The sequence below is a fragment of the Pseudorca crassidens genome, chromosome 8 (genome assembly GCF_039906515.1).
Source record: "Pseudorca crassidens isolate mPseCra1 chromosome 8, mPseCra1.hap1, whole genome shotgun sequence".
Taxonomy (NCBI): domain Eukaryota; kingdom Metazoa; phylum Chordata; class Mammalia; order Artiodactyla; family Delphinidae; genus Pseudorca; species Pseudorca crassidens.
In genome coordinates this window covers 31,572,266-31,587,979 of record NC_090303.1, presented here as the reverse complement: position 1 = coordinate 31,587,979, position 15,714 = coordinate 31,572,266, and the positions used below count along the sequence as shown (strand labels likewise).

The following is a 15,714-nucleotide window of genomic DNA, read 5'->3' as shown; positions in this document are numbered from 1 at the left end:
AAAGTTTTAATGTACCTTGTCCCAAAATGTTAACATTTGCTAATAATGCATGATGAGCTGACTGGTATTTATGACATTTTTCTTTGTATTTTCTATATATATATATTTTAGCAATTCTTTTATTTATATTTATTTATTTAGTTGCGGCTCCCTGGCTCCTTAGTTGCAGCAGGTGGGCTCCTTAGTTGTGGCTCACCAAGCTCCATAGTTGTGGCAGGTGGGCTCCTTAGTTGAGGCTCGCTGGCTCCTTAGTTGTGGCTCACAGGCTCCTTAGCTGTGGCATGTGAACTCTTAGTTGTGGCATGCATGTGGGATCTAGTTCCCTGACCAGGGATTGAACCCGGGCCCCCTGCGTTGGGAGCTCAGAGTCTTAACCGCTGCACCACCAGGGAAGTCCCTGTATTTTATATTTTTAAACTAAAAATAAAAACTGGAGAAATGCTGTGTTCTATTTGAAATACTAAGTGCTTTAGTGTCAAGTCTGCACTGATATTTATCAGGACAAAGCGCCTAGAAAAGATTTTTCTCTATGTCATCTTGCAGTGCTATTGCATAAAATATTTTAATCCAGGGACACTAGTATTTCTGCTGACAGACTCCTCAATCAGTGTGGCTTTCTTCTTGCAAATAAGCTTCAATGAATTTAGTGTGTGTGTGGTTGCACACAGCTGGTAGTAAAAGATTTGAATGGATGCCGTGGTGCTTACACATAATTGAAATTAAATCAGTTTGACCTATTTTTGTGTAAATTGTTAAGTGACACAAGTTTGATTCATTTTTAATGGAAAACAAAGAGATATAACGGTATATGCTTTGTGGTGATCTAGGTTTTCTGGACAGTACGTATTTCGGCGAAAAGCTGGAGGAGGAAATGACCACGTAAGTAGATGTTTTCCTTACTATTGCTAAGCATTTCAGTCTCAGTCCAGTTGTAGCAATGTTTAAAATTTTGCGTTATTATAATAAAGATTCAAAGTTTTGAGGAGAGCAACATCATTGTTTCTAGGAGGATACAAGGTAGGATATTTTTTTTAAAGAAAATAATTTGCGGCATAAGATGTGTAAAGTTAAGGTTAAGCCTGGATTGGACTGATGTATGCATTGGTAAATATAGAATATCATCTACAGGGAAATTAGAGGAGTTCAAAGTGGCCTTATTTAAAATGCAGTTAAATTAGGAATCACATTATTTGCAATGGCTTTGTAATTATTAGTTTGATTCCTGGATATTTTTAGTCGTGATATCATGAGATCAGTCAACAGGATTTTTTTTTTGTAACACAGCATCTAATTCTAATATATGAAACAAGGCGTCCCAGAATAACTATAGTCCTTTTAACCTTAAGTCACCTTGGGGAGGCTTTCATTAATGATTTACTTATCTTGAAGTTTGCTCTTAGAACAGCTTATAAAACATGTCCAAAGGTATTACTTGGTGATTCAGAAGATAATGATTCCACATTATCCTATAAATGGTTCTGTAGATTTGAGGAAAATGGAGATATTTGACCATATTTTGAAAGATGAGAATTACTTCCAAATATTCCTATAGAGAGGCATTTTTAAAATATTGATGAAAAACAGAATGTCTTGTAATCGTTTTATAAATGCTTAAGCACAGGTGTGTTTTGAGTAAACATAGACTGACGGCCTACAATACATTAATTTATTGTCAAAGCATGCATTCTACTTCTTAAATGAGGTTTCTTTTCAACTGTCTCGCTATATCATTAACACTTGGATAATAATTAAATATTGTTATCTATTAACTAAAATTTAGTATTCTAATTACATCTTCCCTGATAAATACATTGTAAATTACCAGGTATAGCTTGGGGAAGATATGTTTACACCAGGTTGCAAACATTGACATCAGCAACTATATGGTTATCACACTGCCATTTTTTAAAATTTAATTTAATTAATTTATTTTTTAACATCTTTATTGGAGTATAATTGCTTTACAGTGGTGTGTTAGTTTCTGCTTTATAACAAAGTGAATCAGTTATACGTATAAATATGTTCCCATATCTCTTCCCTCTTGCGTCTCCCTCCCTCCCACCCTTCCTATCCCACGCCTCTAGGTGGTCACAAAGCAACGAGCAGATATCCCTGTGCTATGCGGCTGCTTCCCTCTAGCTATCTATTTTACGGTTGGTAGTGTATATATGCCCATGCCACTCTCTCACTTCGTCCCAGCTTACCCTTCCCCTTCCCCATGTCCTCAAGTCCGTTCTCTAGTAGGTCTGTGTCTTTATTCCCGTCTTGCCCCTAGGTTCTTCATGACCTTTTTTCTTTTTTTTTCCTTAGATTCCATATATATGTGTTAGCATACGGTATCTGTTTTTCTCTTTCTGACTTACTTCCCTCTGTATGACAGACTAGGTCCATCCACCTCACTACAAATAACTCAATTTCGTTTCTTTTTCACAATGCCATTCTTATAGCTTCTGCATGGTTTATAGAAGCATTTTTCTTTGAGGGTGGCAAGTAGTGAACTTTTAAAAACTTTTAAATCCTGTATTTCATTTTAGCATGTTTGTCTTTACCTAAAATGTAAGTGCTTAGTGAAGCACATGAGTTGCTTGCTTTTTTCAGCATGAAGACTCAGATGAGGAAACACACATTTAGCATTTCTAGATGGTCAAGGGTCTGGATTTAGAAGATGCTCATGTTCTTTATTTTTAGAATTTAAACTGGAAGGACTGCTACTTGATTCATTAAGCATTTCAGGATAACTTATGATGGCCAGTTGGGCAGATGATATAAAAATACTTTTCATTTTCAATTGTCTCGTGGCATCTAAGCTCTGCCAGATGAATAACCCAAAAGATCAGGGGACCATTTCCATCTCTTGGTTCCACTTTCTGGCAAATTCTGTCACTTGTTTCCACTCTCCAGTGTGCAGAAACCACCCCAAGTGCTCATCAGCTGATACGGAGGTAATCCAACGACGCAGGAGGACAGTGGTAGATTACCTGATGCTGTGACGCTTCAAGGCACCACACAAGTCTTTCACAATAACCGGCATTCTCTGGGTGCTAACTCTGTGCTGGGCATGGGCCCAAGTGTATTCATACGTTACTGTGTAAAAGTTTTTTTTTTTTAATGGCCGTGCCTCGCGGCATGCGGGATCTTATTTCCCCAGACAGGGATCGAACCCGCGCCCCCTGCAGTGGAAGCGTGGCGTCTTAACTGCTGGACCTCCAGGGAGGTCCCACTGTGTTATAGTTCTTCTCTCCATTTTACCAATCAGAAAACTGAGGCTTAGAAAGGTTAAGCAAGGCTACACAGCAGTTAAGTGAAGAGCGGTGCTTTGAGCCAAAACAGAAACCACAGTCTTTTTTTTTTTTTTTGCGGTACGCGGGCCTCTCACTGTTGTGGCCTCTCCCGTTGCGGAGCACAGGCTCCGGACACGCAGGCTCAGCGGCCGTGGCTCACAGGCCCAGCCGCTCCGCGGCATGTGGGATCCTCCCGGACCAGGGCACGAACCCATGTCCCCTGCATCGGCAGGCGGACTCCCAACCACTGTGCCACCAGGGAAGCCCTAGAAACCACACTCTTAAGCATGACACTGTAACAGGGCAGCTGTAGTTGGATGCCGACCAACTCTGCTTGTGAAGGAGGTCAAGATAGACAGACAACCAGAAAAGGCAGGGTGAGTGGTCTGTTGTGGGAAGGTGCATTGATGAGAAAGCAGAGCATGTGCAGTTTTCTTGTCGTTTTCCAGGTACGCCTATTATTACAGTGGAATCGGGGCTGGCGTGCTTGTCGCCGCTTACATCCAGGTTTCATTCTGGTGCCTGGCAGCAGGAAGACAAGTATACAAAATTAGAAAACAGTTTTTTCATGCTGTCATGCGGCAGGAGGTAGGCTGGTTTGACGTGCATGACACTGGGGAGCTTAACACCCGGCTCTCAGAGTAAGTACCTGGGTTTATGTCGAACTCCGATGTGCTTCTGACTCTTACAAAATGAAAGAGAAGTCATCAGATCTGTTAGGAGACATTAGTGCATCACTCAGAAGTAATTATGACACGAAATTCCTTCTGAGCCGCAGTCGTGTCTCACGCATCTTTTCATTCCCAGAACCCTGGCAGGGTATGAGGGGACTTGCATGGCTAGCAATGAATGAGGTGTTGGGCTTGCCAAACTCGAGAAAATCCTCTGGGAGTGTGCATTAGAGCAGCAACATGATGCTTGCTGGGGACGTGACTGTGCAAGATCCTAGATGTAAACTAATTTACCCCCACGCTGAAACAAACAAAAAAGCCAGCTAGATTCAGGAGAAAAGTTCTGTGTTCGCAATTCTGATGTTTATTTCTAACACCGTCTCTTCTTTTAGTGATGTCTCCAAAATTAATGAAGGAATTGGTGACAAAATTGGAATATTCTTTCAGTCAATGGCAACATTCTTCACCGGTTTTACAGTAGGATTTACACAAGGTTGGAAGTTAACCCTTGTGATCTTAGCCGTCAGTCCTGTTCTTGGTCTGTCAGCTGCTATCTGGGCAAAGGTAGGTGAATCCTGTGAATCCAGATCTTATCTTATCTTAACTGTCTCCACTCCCGAAACACCCCATAACTCCATGCCTCGGAAGGCTGTTTTTCTCACTTGATGACCCTGCCTCTATAGTTGATACTTGGTTTCGAACCTTCTCTTCACGATCAGTGGGAATAAGCAGGTGCAATCTCAGTGAGTCTTATACCTACCAAGGACTCTGTGCTGTCCTTGCCCTGCAGTTATTTGGGGAAGGGATGACAAAGAAAGAAGTAGCTGTCCCATCTCATCCTCTGCCTTCATGTGAAAGGCATGCTCAGCTTTTGGCGAGCTGTGTTCCCTGGTAGGCAGTTCCATATTCATAAGTAGAGATTCAGGAAGAGCTTCAAGTTCAGTGAACAACACATAGGTCCCATTCAATAACCATTATTGATTTGAATGTTTTTGTAGATTTTATTTAATTTGGTAATGATTGAACAGTTTTGTCAGCGTTATAAATGACTGTGTTTATAGATACTTAAATCCCTTGGTGTGAAAACAAGTTTTTAAAAAGAGGTATCTTCTAGTCCCATATGCATGTCAATCCAAAGTCTACAGTTCTTTCTCCCAGTCACAAAGGCAGAGCAGTACAAACGGCCCTCCCCACCTCCATACACAGGCCTTTCTCTTTCAAGACTGCGTGTGCTGTTCATTTTAAACTGATTTCATGTAAGAGTGGGTGGCAGTGGAGAGATTGGCCCAGTACGTAATTTCTTAGAGAAGAAGAAAAATTAGAGAAAGCATTACACATTTATGTGGCAAAAGGTCATAAAATAACAGAGGCCCAACCAGCCAAGCCTAACACAAAATAAATCAGGCTGTAAGTATTAAGAAATTTAAAAAAACTTAACCCTGTAGGGTGGATATTGTTTTGCTATTGTAAACAATAACTGCTGTGTTTTTAGTATCTACTGTGTCAGGCAAATACATATTTTTCTTTTTTAAAAAACTTATTTTATTGAAGTACAGTTAACTTACAATGTGTTAATTTCTGCTGTACAGCAAAGTGATTCAGTTATACATCTATATACGTTCTTTTTCATATTTTTCATTATGGTTTATCACAGGATATTGAATATAGTTTCCTGTGTCACACAATAGGACCTTGTTATCCAGATCCCACTTTTTTTTTTTTTTGCGGTACGCGGGCCTCTCACTGCTGTGGCCTCTCCCGTTGCGGAGCACAGGCTCCGGACGTGCAGGCTCAGCGGCCATGGCTCACGGGCCCAGCTGCTCCACAGCATGTGGGATCTTCCTGGACCGGGGCACGAACCCGTGTCCCCTGCATCGGCAGGCGGACTCTCAACCACTGCGCCACCAGGGAAGCCCAGATCCCACTTTTTAGGTTAAAAAATCCCAGGGAATTTCAGAGAATAAAATAACAACATATTTTAATTTCCCCCAGAATTAGCAGATGTTATGCCTTTTGCAGTATTTAACTATAATATTTTCTATATATGAAGAAGGAGGTTGTAGAATATTACAGAATATTTTTCCCCTCACTCTATCATATTATCTTTTCTTCTTCCTCAAAGGCATGAAATACATATTTTTCTGAAGTATAGATATTATCTCATTTTATGGAGGAAGAAATTGAAGTTCTGAGAACTCTGTTATTTGTTGCTGAGACTAACACAGTGTTTAAGTGGTGTTCTTGGTGGCTAAATTGTATCTCTGCATTAATCTGTTGAAATATTTGGCAGAAGCTTTTGTGTTAATTGATTTTCTTGTTTACTAGGATATTAAGCAAGTCAGATGGCAGATGCTTCGTATCAGTATTTGTTGAAAAACTGTTTTAAAATATATTCACGCTCTAGTTAAGTTACGGGAGAAAGCAGTAAGTTAATCTCTTAATAAGTAATTGTGCATTGCTTCAGATACTATTTCTTTAATAAATGGAGCCCTAGACTTATTGCTGGAGACCTAAGTTCACTCTGCCATAAGCTTTTGGTATGGTTTCAAACAAATTTCTTAAATTATCTGGTTGTCAACCATATTAAAAAAGAAATGTGGCCCAGTTTAGGAAGCTCCTGTGAGCCTGAGGCTCTCTTCTCTAACCCAGAGGCACCAGTGCAAGAATGTAGAACAGGAAGGGACTTCGTCCCAGCAAGCTTCCTACTCCAGGAAGCCTCTTTTGATCTCTGCATGCAACTCTCTAACCCCACCCAGAGACACTGGGTCAGCTAGAGGGCACAGGGAGGGGAAGCTACCGTATCCTGCCCCTACAAGAGATACCTGGTGGTCTGACCTTAAGAAATCATTTCCACTCCCTCAGGTAGCAGAAGCAGGGGCCCCAGCAACTCTAGATAAACCATGCTGGCAAAAAATAATACCAGAAAGACTCTGAATGTAAAACTGCTATTGGAACCACAGCTCACAAAAGTAGGTCAAGAATTGCATGCTAAACCCAAACAGGGTAACTGCTTGCTAAAATAAAAGATTTATATAGGACTCAGAGTCTCCTAACATAATAGACAGAATGTCCAGGATATAATAAAAAATCACTTTTGTTATACCAAGAAAGAAAATCACAGTTTGAATGAGAAAAAAACAGTTGACTGACCACTCTTGAGATAATTCATGTGTTAGAATTGTTTGGCATGGATTTTGGGGCAGTCATTATAAAAGTGCTTCACTAATCAATTACAAATTCTCCTGAAACAAAAGAAAATAGAAAATAGCAGCAGTGAAAAAGAAGTTATGAAAAAAGGACAGAATGAAATTAGAGATCAGAAAGATACAGCAGCAGAAATAAAAGTCATGATGGATGGGCTTAATCTTGTTAAGTGGAGATGACAGGAGAGAATCAGTATACCTGGAGGTAGAACAATAGAATTTACACACACCCCCACCCCCAAACAGGGAAAATGAAAAGAGCCTCAGGCACCTGTTGGACAATAACAAAAGATAGAATATTTGTTACCGTCAGAGTCCCAAAAGAAAGAAAAGTAAGGCTGATGGAGTATTGGAAGAAATAATTCCTGAAAATTTCCAAGATTTGTGAAAGACAAACGTTTAGGTCCGGGACTTCCCTGGTAGCGCAGTGATTAAGAATCTGCCTGCCAATGCAAGGGACACGGGTTCGATTCCTGGTCAGGGAAGATCCCATGTGCTGCGGAGCAACTAAGCTCATGTGCCACAACTACTGAGCCTGTGCTCTAGAGCCCGCGAGCCACCACTGCTGAAGCCCGTGCACCTAGAGCCTGTGCTCCACAGCAAGAGAAGCCACTGCAATGAGTAGCCTGCGCACCGAAACGAAGAGTAGCCCCTGCTCGAAAAAACTAGAGAAAGCCCGCATGCAGCAATGAAGACCCAATGCAGCCAAAAAAAAAAAAAAAAAAAAAAAACCAAAAAACCCTTGAGATCCAAGAAGCTAAGCTAACCTCAAACAGGATGAACTCAAAGAAATCCATGATTAAACAAATTGTAATTAAATTACTGAAAACTAAAGACAAAGAAAAAAGTTAAAAACAGCTAAAGAGCAACAACACATTACCTACTAGGGAACACCAATTTGAATGACATTATATTTCTCATCTGAAACTACAAAAGACCAGAAGGAAGTAGCAAAATATTTCTCAAGTTCTTAAAGAAAAGAACTGTCAACTGAATACTTGGTAAAAGTATTTTTCAGGAATGGTGGGGAAATAAAAACATTCTCAGATCATGGAAATATAGAAGAACCTTCCATTAGCATACCTACTATTAAAGACTGGCTAAGTGAAGTTCTTCAAACAGAAGGGAAGTGATATAAGAAATATTGGCGCATCAGGAAGGGAAAAGGAACAATGGAAAGAGCAGAAATTTGGGCTTTTCTTTCTCCAGGAGATTTCTAAATCTTATTTGATGATTGAACCAAAAATTATAAGTGGTAAAATGTTGATTTTTATAAGTCACATATGAACATTATAACATCCAGAACAGCTATTACAAAACCTAAGCAAAAAGATATATTCAAAACCACTATAAATAAATCAAGATGGAATCCTAAAACTTGATCAAGTAACTCTCAGGTAGGCAAGAGAAGCAGAGGAATGAGAAACAGAGGAAATATATAGAAAACAGATAGTAAAATGGTAGACTTAACTGCTCACATATTAATTACCTTAACTGTAAATAGTTAAAATATACAAATCAAAAAAGAAATTGGCAGAGTTGATTTAAAAAACATGACCTACCGAGTATCTGCTGCTTACAAGAAACTTCAAATTCAACAACATAGGTAGAGGGAAGTAACAGGATGGAAAAAGATATACATGAAAACATTACTTTTTTTAGGGAATGGCTATATTAATATCTGATAATATAAACTTCAGAACAAAGAAAATTACTACAAAAAAGAGGAGCATTACATAATGATAATAGGGATCATTCCACCAGGAAGACATAATGATCCGAAATATGTATGCACCAAATAACAAAGCCTCAAATTAAATGAAGTAAAAAGTGAGAACATTGAAGGGAGAAATAGAAAAACCACAATTATTTTATTATCCTTGCTCAGCATTGATAGAATTACTAGACAAAAAATCAGACTGTAGAAGATCTGACCAACACAGTCAACCAATAGGATCTAATTGGTGTTCATAAAACATTGTACCCGACAACAGGATACACATTAAACATTCACCAATATAGTTCATATCCTGGGCCATAAAACAAACCTCAACAAATTTAAAAGAATTGAAACCATCAAAGTGTTTTCTATGACTACAGTGGTATCCCACTAGAAACAAATAACAACACTGAGAAAGTCTCTAAATATTTGGTAATTAAACAATACATGTTAAAATAATCCATGGGTTGTAAAAGAAGTTTCAAAGAAAAAAAATATAACCGAATGAAAACAAAGCCATAAAATACCAAAATATTTGGGTGCAGCTAAAGAAGTGTTGAGAGAAATTTATAGCATTAAATATCTACATTAGAAATGAGCAAGGATCTAAAATCAATAATGTAAGTTCCTACCTCAAGAAACTAGAAAAAAGAAGAGCAAAATAAAACCAAAGCAAGCAGAATAAGGAAACAATAAAGGTAAGAGCAGAAATCAGTGAACTTGAAAATAGGAAAGTAATAGAGAAAATCAAGGAAACAGTTCGTTCTTCAAAACAAAATCAATAAAATTAGCAAGACTGACAAAAAGAAGACACAAATCACAATATCGAGATTGAAATATGGAATATTACTACAAATCCCACAGACATTAAAAAGATAAAGGAAATATTATGAAAAACTTTATCCTCACAAATTTGAAAACTTAGAGATCAACTCCTTGATAACTGCAAACTACCAAAATTCAACTAAGATGAAATAGACAATCTTCATAGCCCTATAATCATCAAAGAAATTTATTTTGTAACTTCAGAGCTCCTGAGAAAGAATTCTCCAGGCACGGATGATTTTACTGGAAAAATTTACCAGACATTTAAAGAAGAACTAACACCAATTTTATACAGTCTCCCCCAGAAGAAAGAAGACTTTTACTTCTTTCCCCCCAAAGCAGGAATGCTTCCCAGCTCATTTATGAAACCAGTATTAAGCTGATACCAAAACCAGACAAAGTCAATACAAAAAAAAAAAAAGAAAGAAAATGGCAGATCAGTATCTTTCATGGACTAAGAATAAAAATTCTTCAATAACATATTAGCAAACTAGATTTGGCAATGTATAGAAAGAATAATTTACTATGAGCAGGTGGAATTTGTTTCAGCTATGCAAGGCTGCTTCAACATTTGAAAATCAATCCATGTTATCTACTATATCAATAAGCTAAAGAAGAAAACCTGTGTGATCATATCAGTTGACAGAGAAAAAACATTTGACGGTATCTAACACACATTGATGATGAAAAAAAAACCTCTCAGGAAGTGAAGAAAAGAAAGATATTACTTCAGCTTGATGAAGATCATCTGTGAAAACTCTACAGTTAATATCATGCTTAATGGTGAAAGATTGAATGTTTTCCCCTTAAGACTGGAAATAAGGAAGATAAGGAAGACCATGCTCACCACTGTTTCAACAAAGTACTAGAGCAAGACAAGAACTAGAACAAGTACTAGAACAAGACAAGAAAAAGAAATAAAAGGCATATAGATGAGAAAGGAAGAAATAAAACTATAGATAATGTAATCTTCTAAGTTGAAAATCTCAAGGAATCTACAATTTCCTAGGACTAACAACTGAGTTTGGAAAGGTCAAAGGATACCAGATCAATTGCATTTCTGCATACTAACAATGAACATGCATAAACCAATATTTAAATGTTAAATTAAAATTAATACCATTTAGTCACTCCAAGTAAAATGAAATGCTTAAGTGTACATTTCACAAAACATATATAGGATCTGTATGCTGAAAATTATTAAATGTGATGAAAGAAATCAAGGCTAAATAAATGGAGAGACATAGTGCGTTCATGGATTAGAAGACTGAACACAGTAAAACGTTGATTTCTTTTTTCAAACTGATCTGTAGGTTTAAGGCATTTCCTATAAAAAATTTCAGAAAGGTTTTTCTGTGGACATAGGTAAGCAAGTTTATTTTAAAATTTATATGGAAAGATACAGGCTCTAGAATAGCTAAAACAATTTTGACAAAGAAGAATAAAGTGAGAGGAATATGTCTACCTGATACTAAAACTTACTATATAGCTATAGTATATTGGTGGAGGGATAGACACATAGATCAATGAAACAATAGAGAACCCAGAAATATACTTACACAAATATGCCCAGCTGATGTTTGATGAAGGTGTGAGAGCAATTCAATGGCAGAAGAATGGTCTTTTCAGCAAATAGTGCTGGAACAATTGGACATCCAGAGGTTAAAGAAAAAAGACCAAAACTTCACACTCTACACAAAAATTAACTAAAAATGGATTGTGGATTTATATGTAAAATGTAAAGCTATAAAACTTTTAGAAAGAAAATAGGAGAAAATCTTTGGGATCTAGGCCTAGGCAAAGAGTTCTTAGATTTGATTACTAAAAGCTTGATCCTTAAAAAGAAATTATAGGGCTTCCCTGGTGGCGCAGTGGTTGAGAGTCTGCCTGCCGATGCAGGGGACACGGGTTTGTGCCCTGGTCGGGGAAGATCCCACGTGCCGTGGAGCGGCTGCTCCCGTGAGCCATGGCCGCTGAGCCTGCGCGTCCGGAGCCTGTGCTCTGCAACGGGAGAGGCCACAACAGTGAGAGGCCTGCGTACTGCCAAAAAAAAGAAAAAGAAATTATAAATTAGACTTTGTCAAAATTCATAACTTTTGCTCTCTGAAAGCCATGTAAAGGGGATGAAAAGACAAGCTACACACTGGGAAAAAAATAATATGAAAATCATATATCTGACAAAGGACTAGTGTCGACTATAATGTAAATATAAAGAATGCTCAAAATTCGATAGTTAAAAAAAAAACCAAATAAACCAATTAGAGAATGGGCAAAGGACATGAACAGACATTCATCAGAGAGGATATACACGTGGCAGTTAAGCACATGAAAGATTGTTTAGCATCATTAGCCATCAGTGAAAAGCAAATTAAACTGCAGTGAAATATCATTATACATCTACCAAAATGGCTAAACTAAAAAAATAGTGAAACACCAAATGCTGCTGAGATGCAGCGAAACAGGATCACTCATAGATTGTTGGTGGGAATGAAAAATGGTACAGCAACCTGAAAAATAGTTTGCAGTTTCTTATAAAACTAAACATGCAGTTACCATACAATCCAGCAAATTGTACTGGGCATTTATCTAAGAGAAAAGAAAATCATGATCATGTAAAAATCTATAGTCAAATGTTCATAGCAGCTTTATTAGTAATAGCCCCAAACTGAAACCACCCCAGATATTCTTCAATAGGTTAATGGTTAAACAACTGTGGTGCGTCCATACTGTGGGTACTGTCCAGTGATAAAAAGGAAAGAAGTATTGATATACACACACCAACCTGGATGAGTCTCCAGAGATTTGTACTTGGTGAAAAAAGCCAATCCCAAAAGGTCAAATACTTTATGACTCCATTTATATAATATTCTTGAAATGATGAAATTGTAGATAGAGCAAATTAGCAGTTTTCAGGGCTTAGGGATGGTGGGGAGGGGAGAAATGAGGAGTAGGGAAGGAAGTGGCTGTGACTACGAAAAGTAGCACTGAGGGATCCTTGTGATGGAATTGTTCTGTATCATGACTGTAGTCATACGAATCTACATAGGTGATAACATTGCTTGGAACTAAACACACACACATACACACACACACACACACACACACACGAGTGCATGTAAAACTAGTAAATCTGAATAACGTTGATGGATTGATGTTAAATGTTAAATTTCTGGCTGTGATATTGTTCTGAAGTTTGGAAGGTGTTATTTCGGGAACACTAGATGAAGGGGATATGGGCTCTGACTGTATTGTTTCTTATGACTGCTTTTATGTCTACAATTATCTCAAAATAACAAGTTTAAAAAAAATAAAGCATGTATAAATTATCTCAAACAAAATAAAACAAAAACCTACACTGAGAATTGGAAAAAAGGGACAAAGATGAAGGTCCACACATCTGTGGTGGTCAGAACTATTGCTTCTGACTATATTAGTTTGAACAATATAAAGTGGCAGATATTAGATTTTACCTTACAGGAATAACAATTTCATGTGTCTCGCACTAATACAATTAGGCCTTGTTAAGAAATTAACAGCCTTTGGAATAAGGGATGAGTTAGTGATATTTTATATAGTTTATGTGGGTCATTGTGAAGTATCACCATTCTATTATTTTATATTAGAGGAACAGCAAGTTGGCTTTCCATATCCCTCAGAATATTTTGGAGGTTATTTTCTTTCAGCAGGCATGATATCTTAAAAAACAAAGAACAAAACAAAACACTTAATGAAGATTCTACCATAGTCTTGCCTAATCATATGCTTATAGTTATGGAAGGTTGTAGAGAAGCCAGGTATATTGAATCAATTGGAATGGTACTTGATACTTTAACAATAAATTAAAATAGCATGTTTTGCAGCTCCTAATTCAAAAATATTTCTAGTAATCTTCCTGTTGTCAGCTGCTTCTGGTGTGGTTGATAGTTGTGGGGTGAGGTTTCAAAAGGAGCAGAGAAAAATAGCCAAAGCATATTGTATGCACCTCTTGCATTATGCAGACCTGTTTGTTCAGGAATGACAATGACCTCCCTGACTCAGCCCCAGCGCTGTGAGTGATTCTGGCAAGTGTGCTGGGACAGCCCTAGGCAGGTCACTTTGAGAGGTCAGGGAGGTCTAGTGCATCAGTGGGTGGTTGTTTTGGGTACCAAAGAAGAAGGTACATACAGCACAACATCTGCACATGGAATCTAGTTAATAAATGTTCATTTGCCTTCACCCACCCATTCCTGCATCTATCATAGCTCCTTTTACTTTCACACACAGCAAAGGAAGAGATCCACTATTAAAATCAAAATAATTTTGAGCTTTTTACGACATGAAGAAATAGACTGTTACTACGTACACATACGAGTCCACAAATGCTGTAAATTATTAATTGAAAGAGTGTAATACTGTTTACTCAGAATTTTATTTGAATTGCTTGTGTGTAATATTTAGTTAGGTGGTTGACTAGTCATGTATTCCAGGTTAAAATATTAACCTTAGTCCTTTGCCCATGCCAGTTGATCCAGTTTTTATCACAGGGCCCTCTGGGATCCCAGAGGGGTCCACATGTCAGTGGCTGGTATTAGAGAGATTCACTCCAGTGGCTGTTAATTCATGCTTTGAAGCCTTGAATCCTGGCTATTTCACATATTAGGAAATTACTTGACCTCTTCATCCCTCCATTTCCTCATGTATAGAGTGGGGAAAATAATACCTACTTCACTGTGCAAATGAGAAGAATCAATGAGATCCTGTGTGTACAAAGGACCCAGTACTGTTCCTTCCACAGAACAGATGCTCAGGGACCAAACAGAAGGATCGAAGTGCATCCATAAAACAGAGACCTCCCTGGTGGATTAATGTATTGCTCAGAAACATCAGCAAAGAGAGCTCTGCTTCCCCGGCATGTGAAACCTCCTTAAAGCCCTGTCACTACTCAGTACTTGGTCCCCTGCGTTCTTCTGGCCTCCTACATTGATACTTCTGAGCTAGAGTACAATTAGCAATTGCTGTGTTGAGTACACACCCTATTTCCTTGATATAATGCCCCTTTTGCTATATTGGTTTATGTTAATAGTATACACCTCCTTCTGAGATTTAAAGTCCCAGATTTATTTATTTATATGAGGATCCATGGGGTATAGTGAGAAAATAAAAATTTTAATTTAATTTGTTTTATACCATCTCAGTCCAAAAAGAATTTGAAGTGGCTTATAATATGTACACTAAAAAGTAGGACATGATGACCAAAGATGAATAAAAGATTTATATACAGTAACATACAAGGAACATTTGTGTATATATTTATTTTTTCTTTACAAAAGATACAATTAACTTGTTAAATTTTAAATTATCTGCAATTGTGTTTTTAAACAGATACTATCTTCATTTACTGATAAAGAACTCTTGGCATATGCAAAAGCTGGAGCAGTAGCTGAAGAGGTGTTAGCAGCAATTAGAACTGTGATTGCATTTGGAGGACAAAAGAAAGAACTTGAAAGGTGTGAGTCTCTTTTTTTAAGTTGGTAGAGATGTTAAATTCTGTCATCTTATATGCCCTTCCGGTAGACGGTGATGACTGTTACTCTCTGATATATATGTTTCCTTAAGTAGCTTCATGGATATGTTACAGCATAGTTAATATTCTGGAAAAATTGTAATTCTAATTGTACTCTTCTTATATCTGCTTATTCAAAGCATTTTCTAGAGTCTTCTAGGTCATCAGTGACATAAAATAATTCCTTAAGGCTGAAACATAGTAGTTCTTGATTCTCTAAGAATGAATGAGTATTTTGTGTTAGATCTATGGGGTCATTAAGTCAGAATAATGGTTACCTCTGGGGGAGATGAGTTGGTGATAAGAGAGGGACACAGGGCCGGGGGCATCTGTGGGTCTGATGGTTTGCTCAGTTGTGCACAGTGACCTCAATTGTGCTTACGTGGGTGTTCACTGTATATTCTTTAAACTGTACATATGTGTTTGGAGTACACTTTGTTCATATGATATATTTCATACCCACAAAGATATC

General features: G+C 37.7%; 1 protein-coding gene across 2 annotated transcripts in view; it reads left to right on the top strand.

Moving 5' to 3' along the window:
- The window catches only part of ABCB1 (ATP binding cassette subfamily B member 1), a 102,357-nt gene that overhangs the window by 28,195 nt on the left and 58,448 nt on the right, over window positions 1–15,714 (top strand). The window contains exons 5-8 of one of the 2 annotated variants that reach the window (XM_067746119.1): window positions 828–879; window positions 3,731–3,922; window positions 4,345–4,516; window positions 15,062–15,186. In XM_067746119.1, the coding sequence (XP_067602220.1) occupies window positions 828–879; window positions 3,731–3,922; window positions 4,345–4,516; window positions 15,062–15,186 (541 nt within the window). The remainder of the gene's footprint in view (window positions 1–827; window positions 880–3,730; window positions 3,923–4,344; window positions 4,517–15,061; window positions 15,187–15,714) is intronic. The other variant, XM_067746120.1, reaches the window with a different exon arrangement.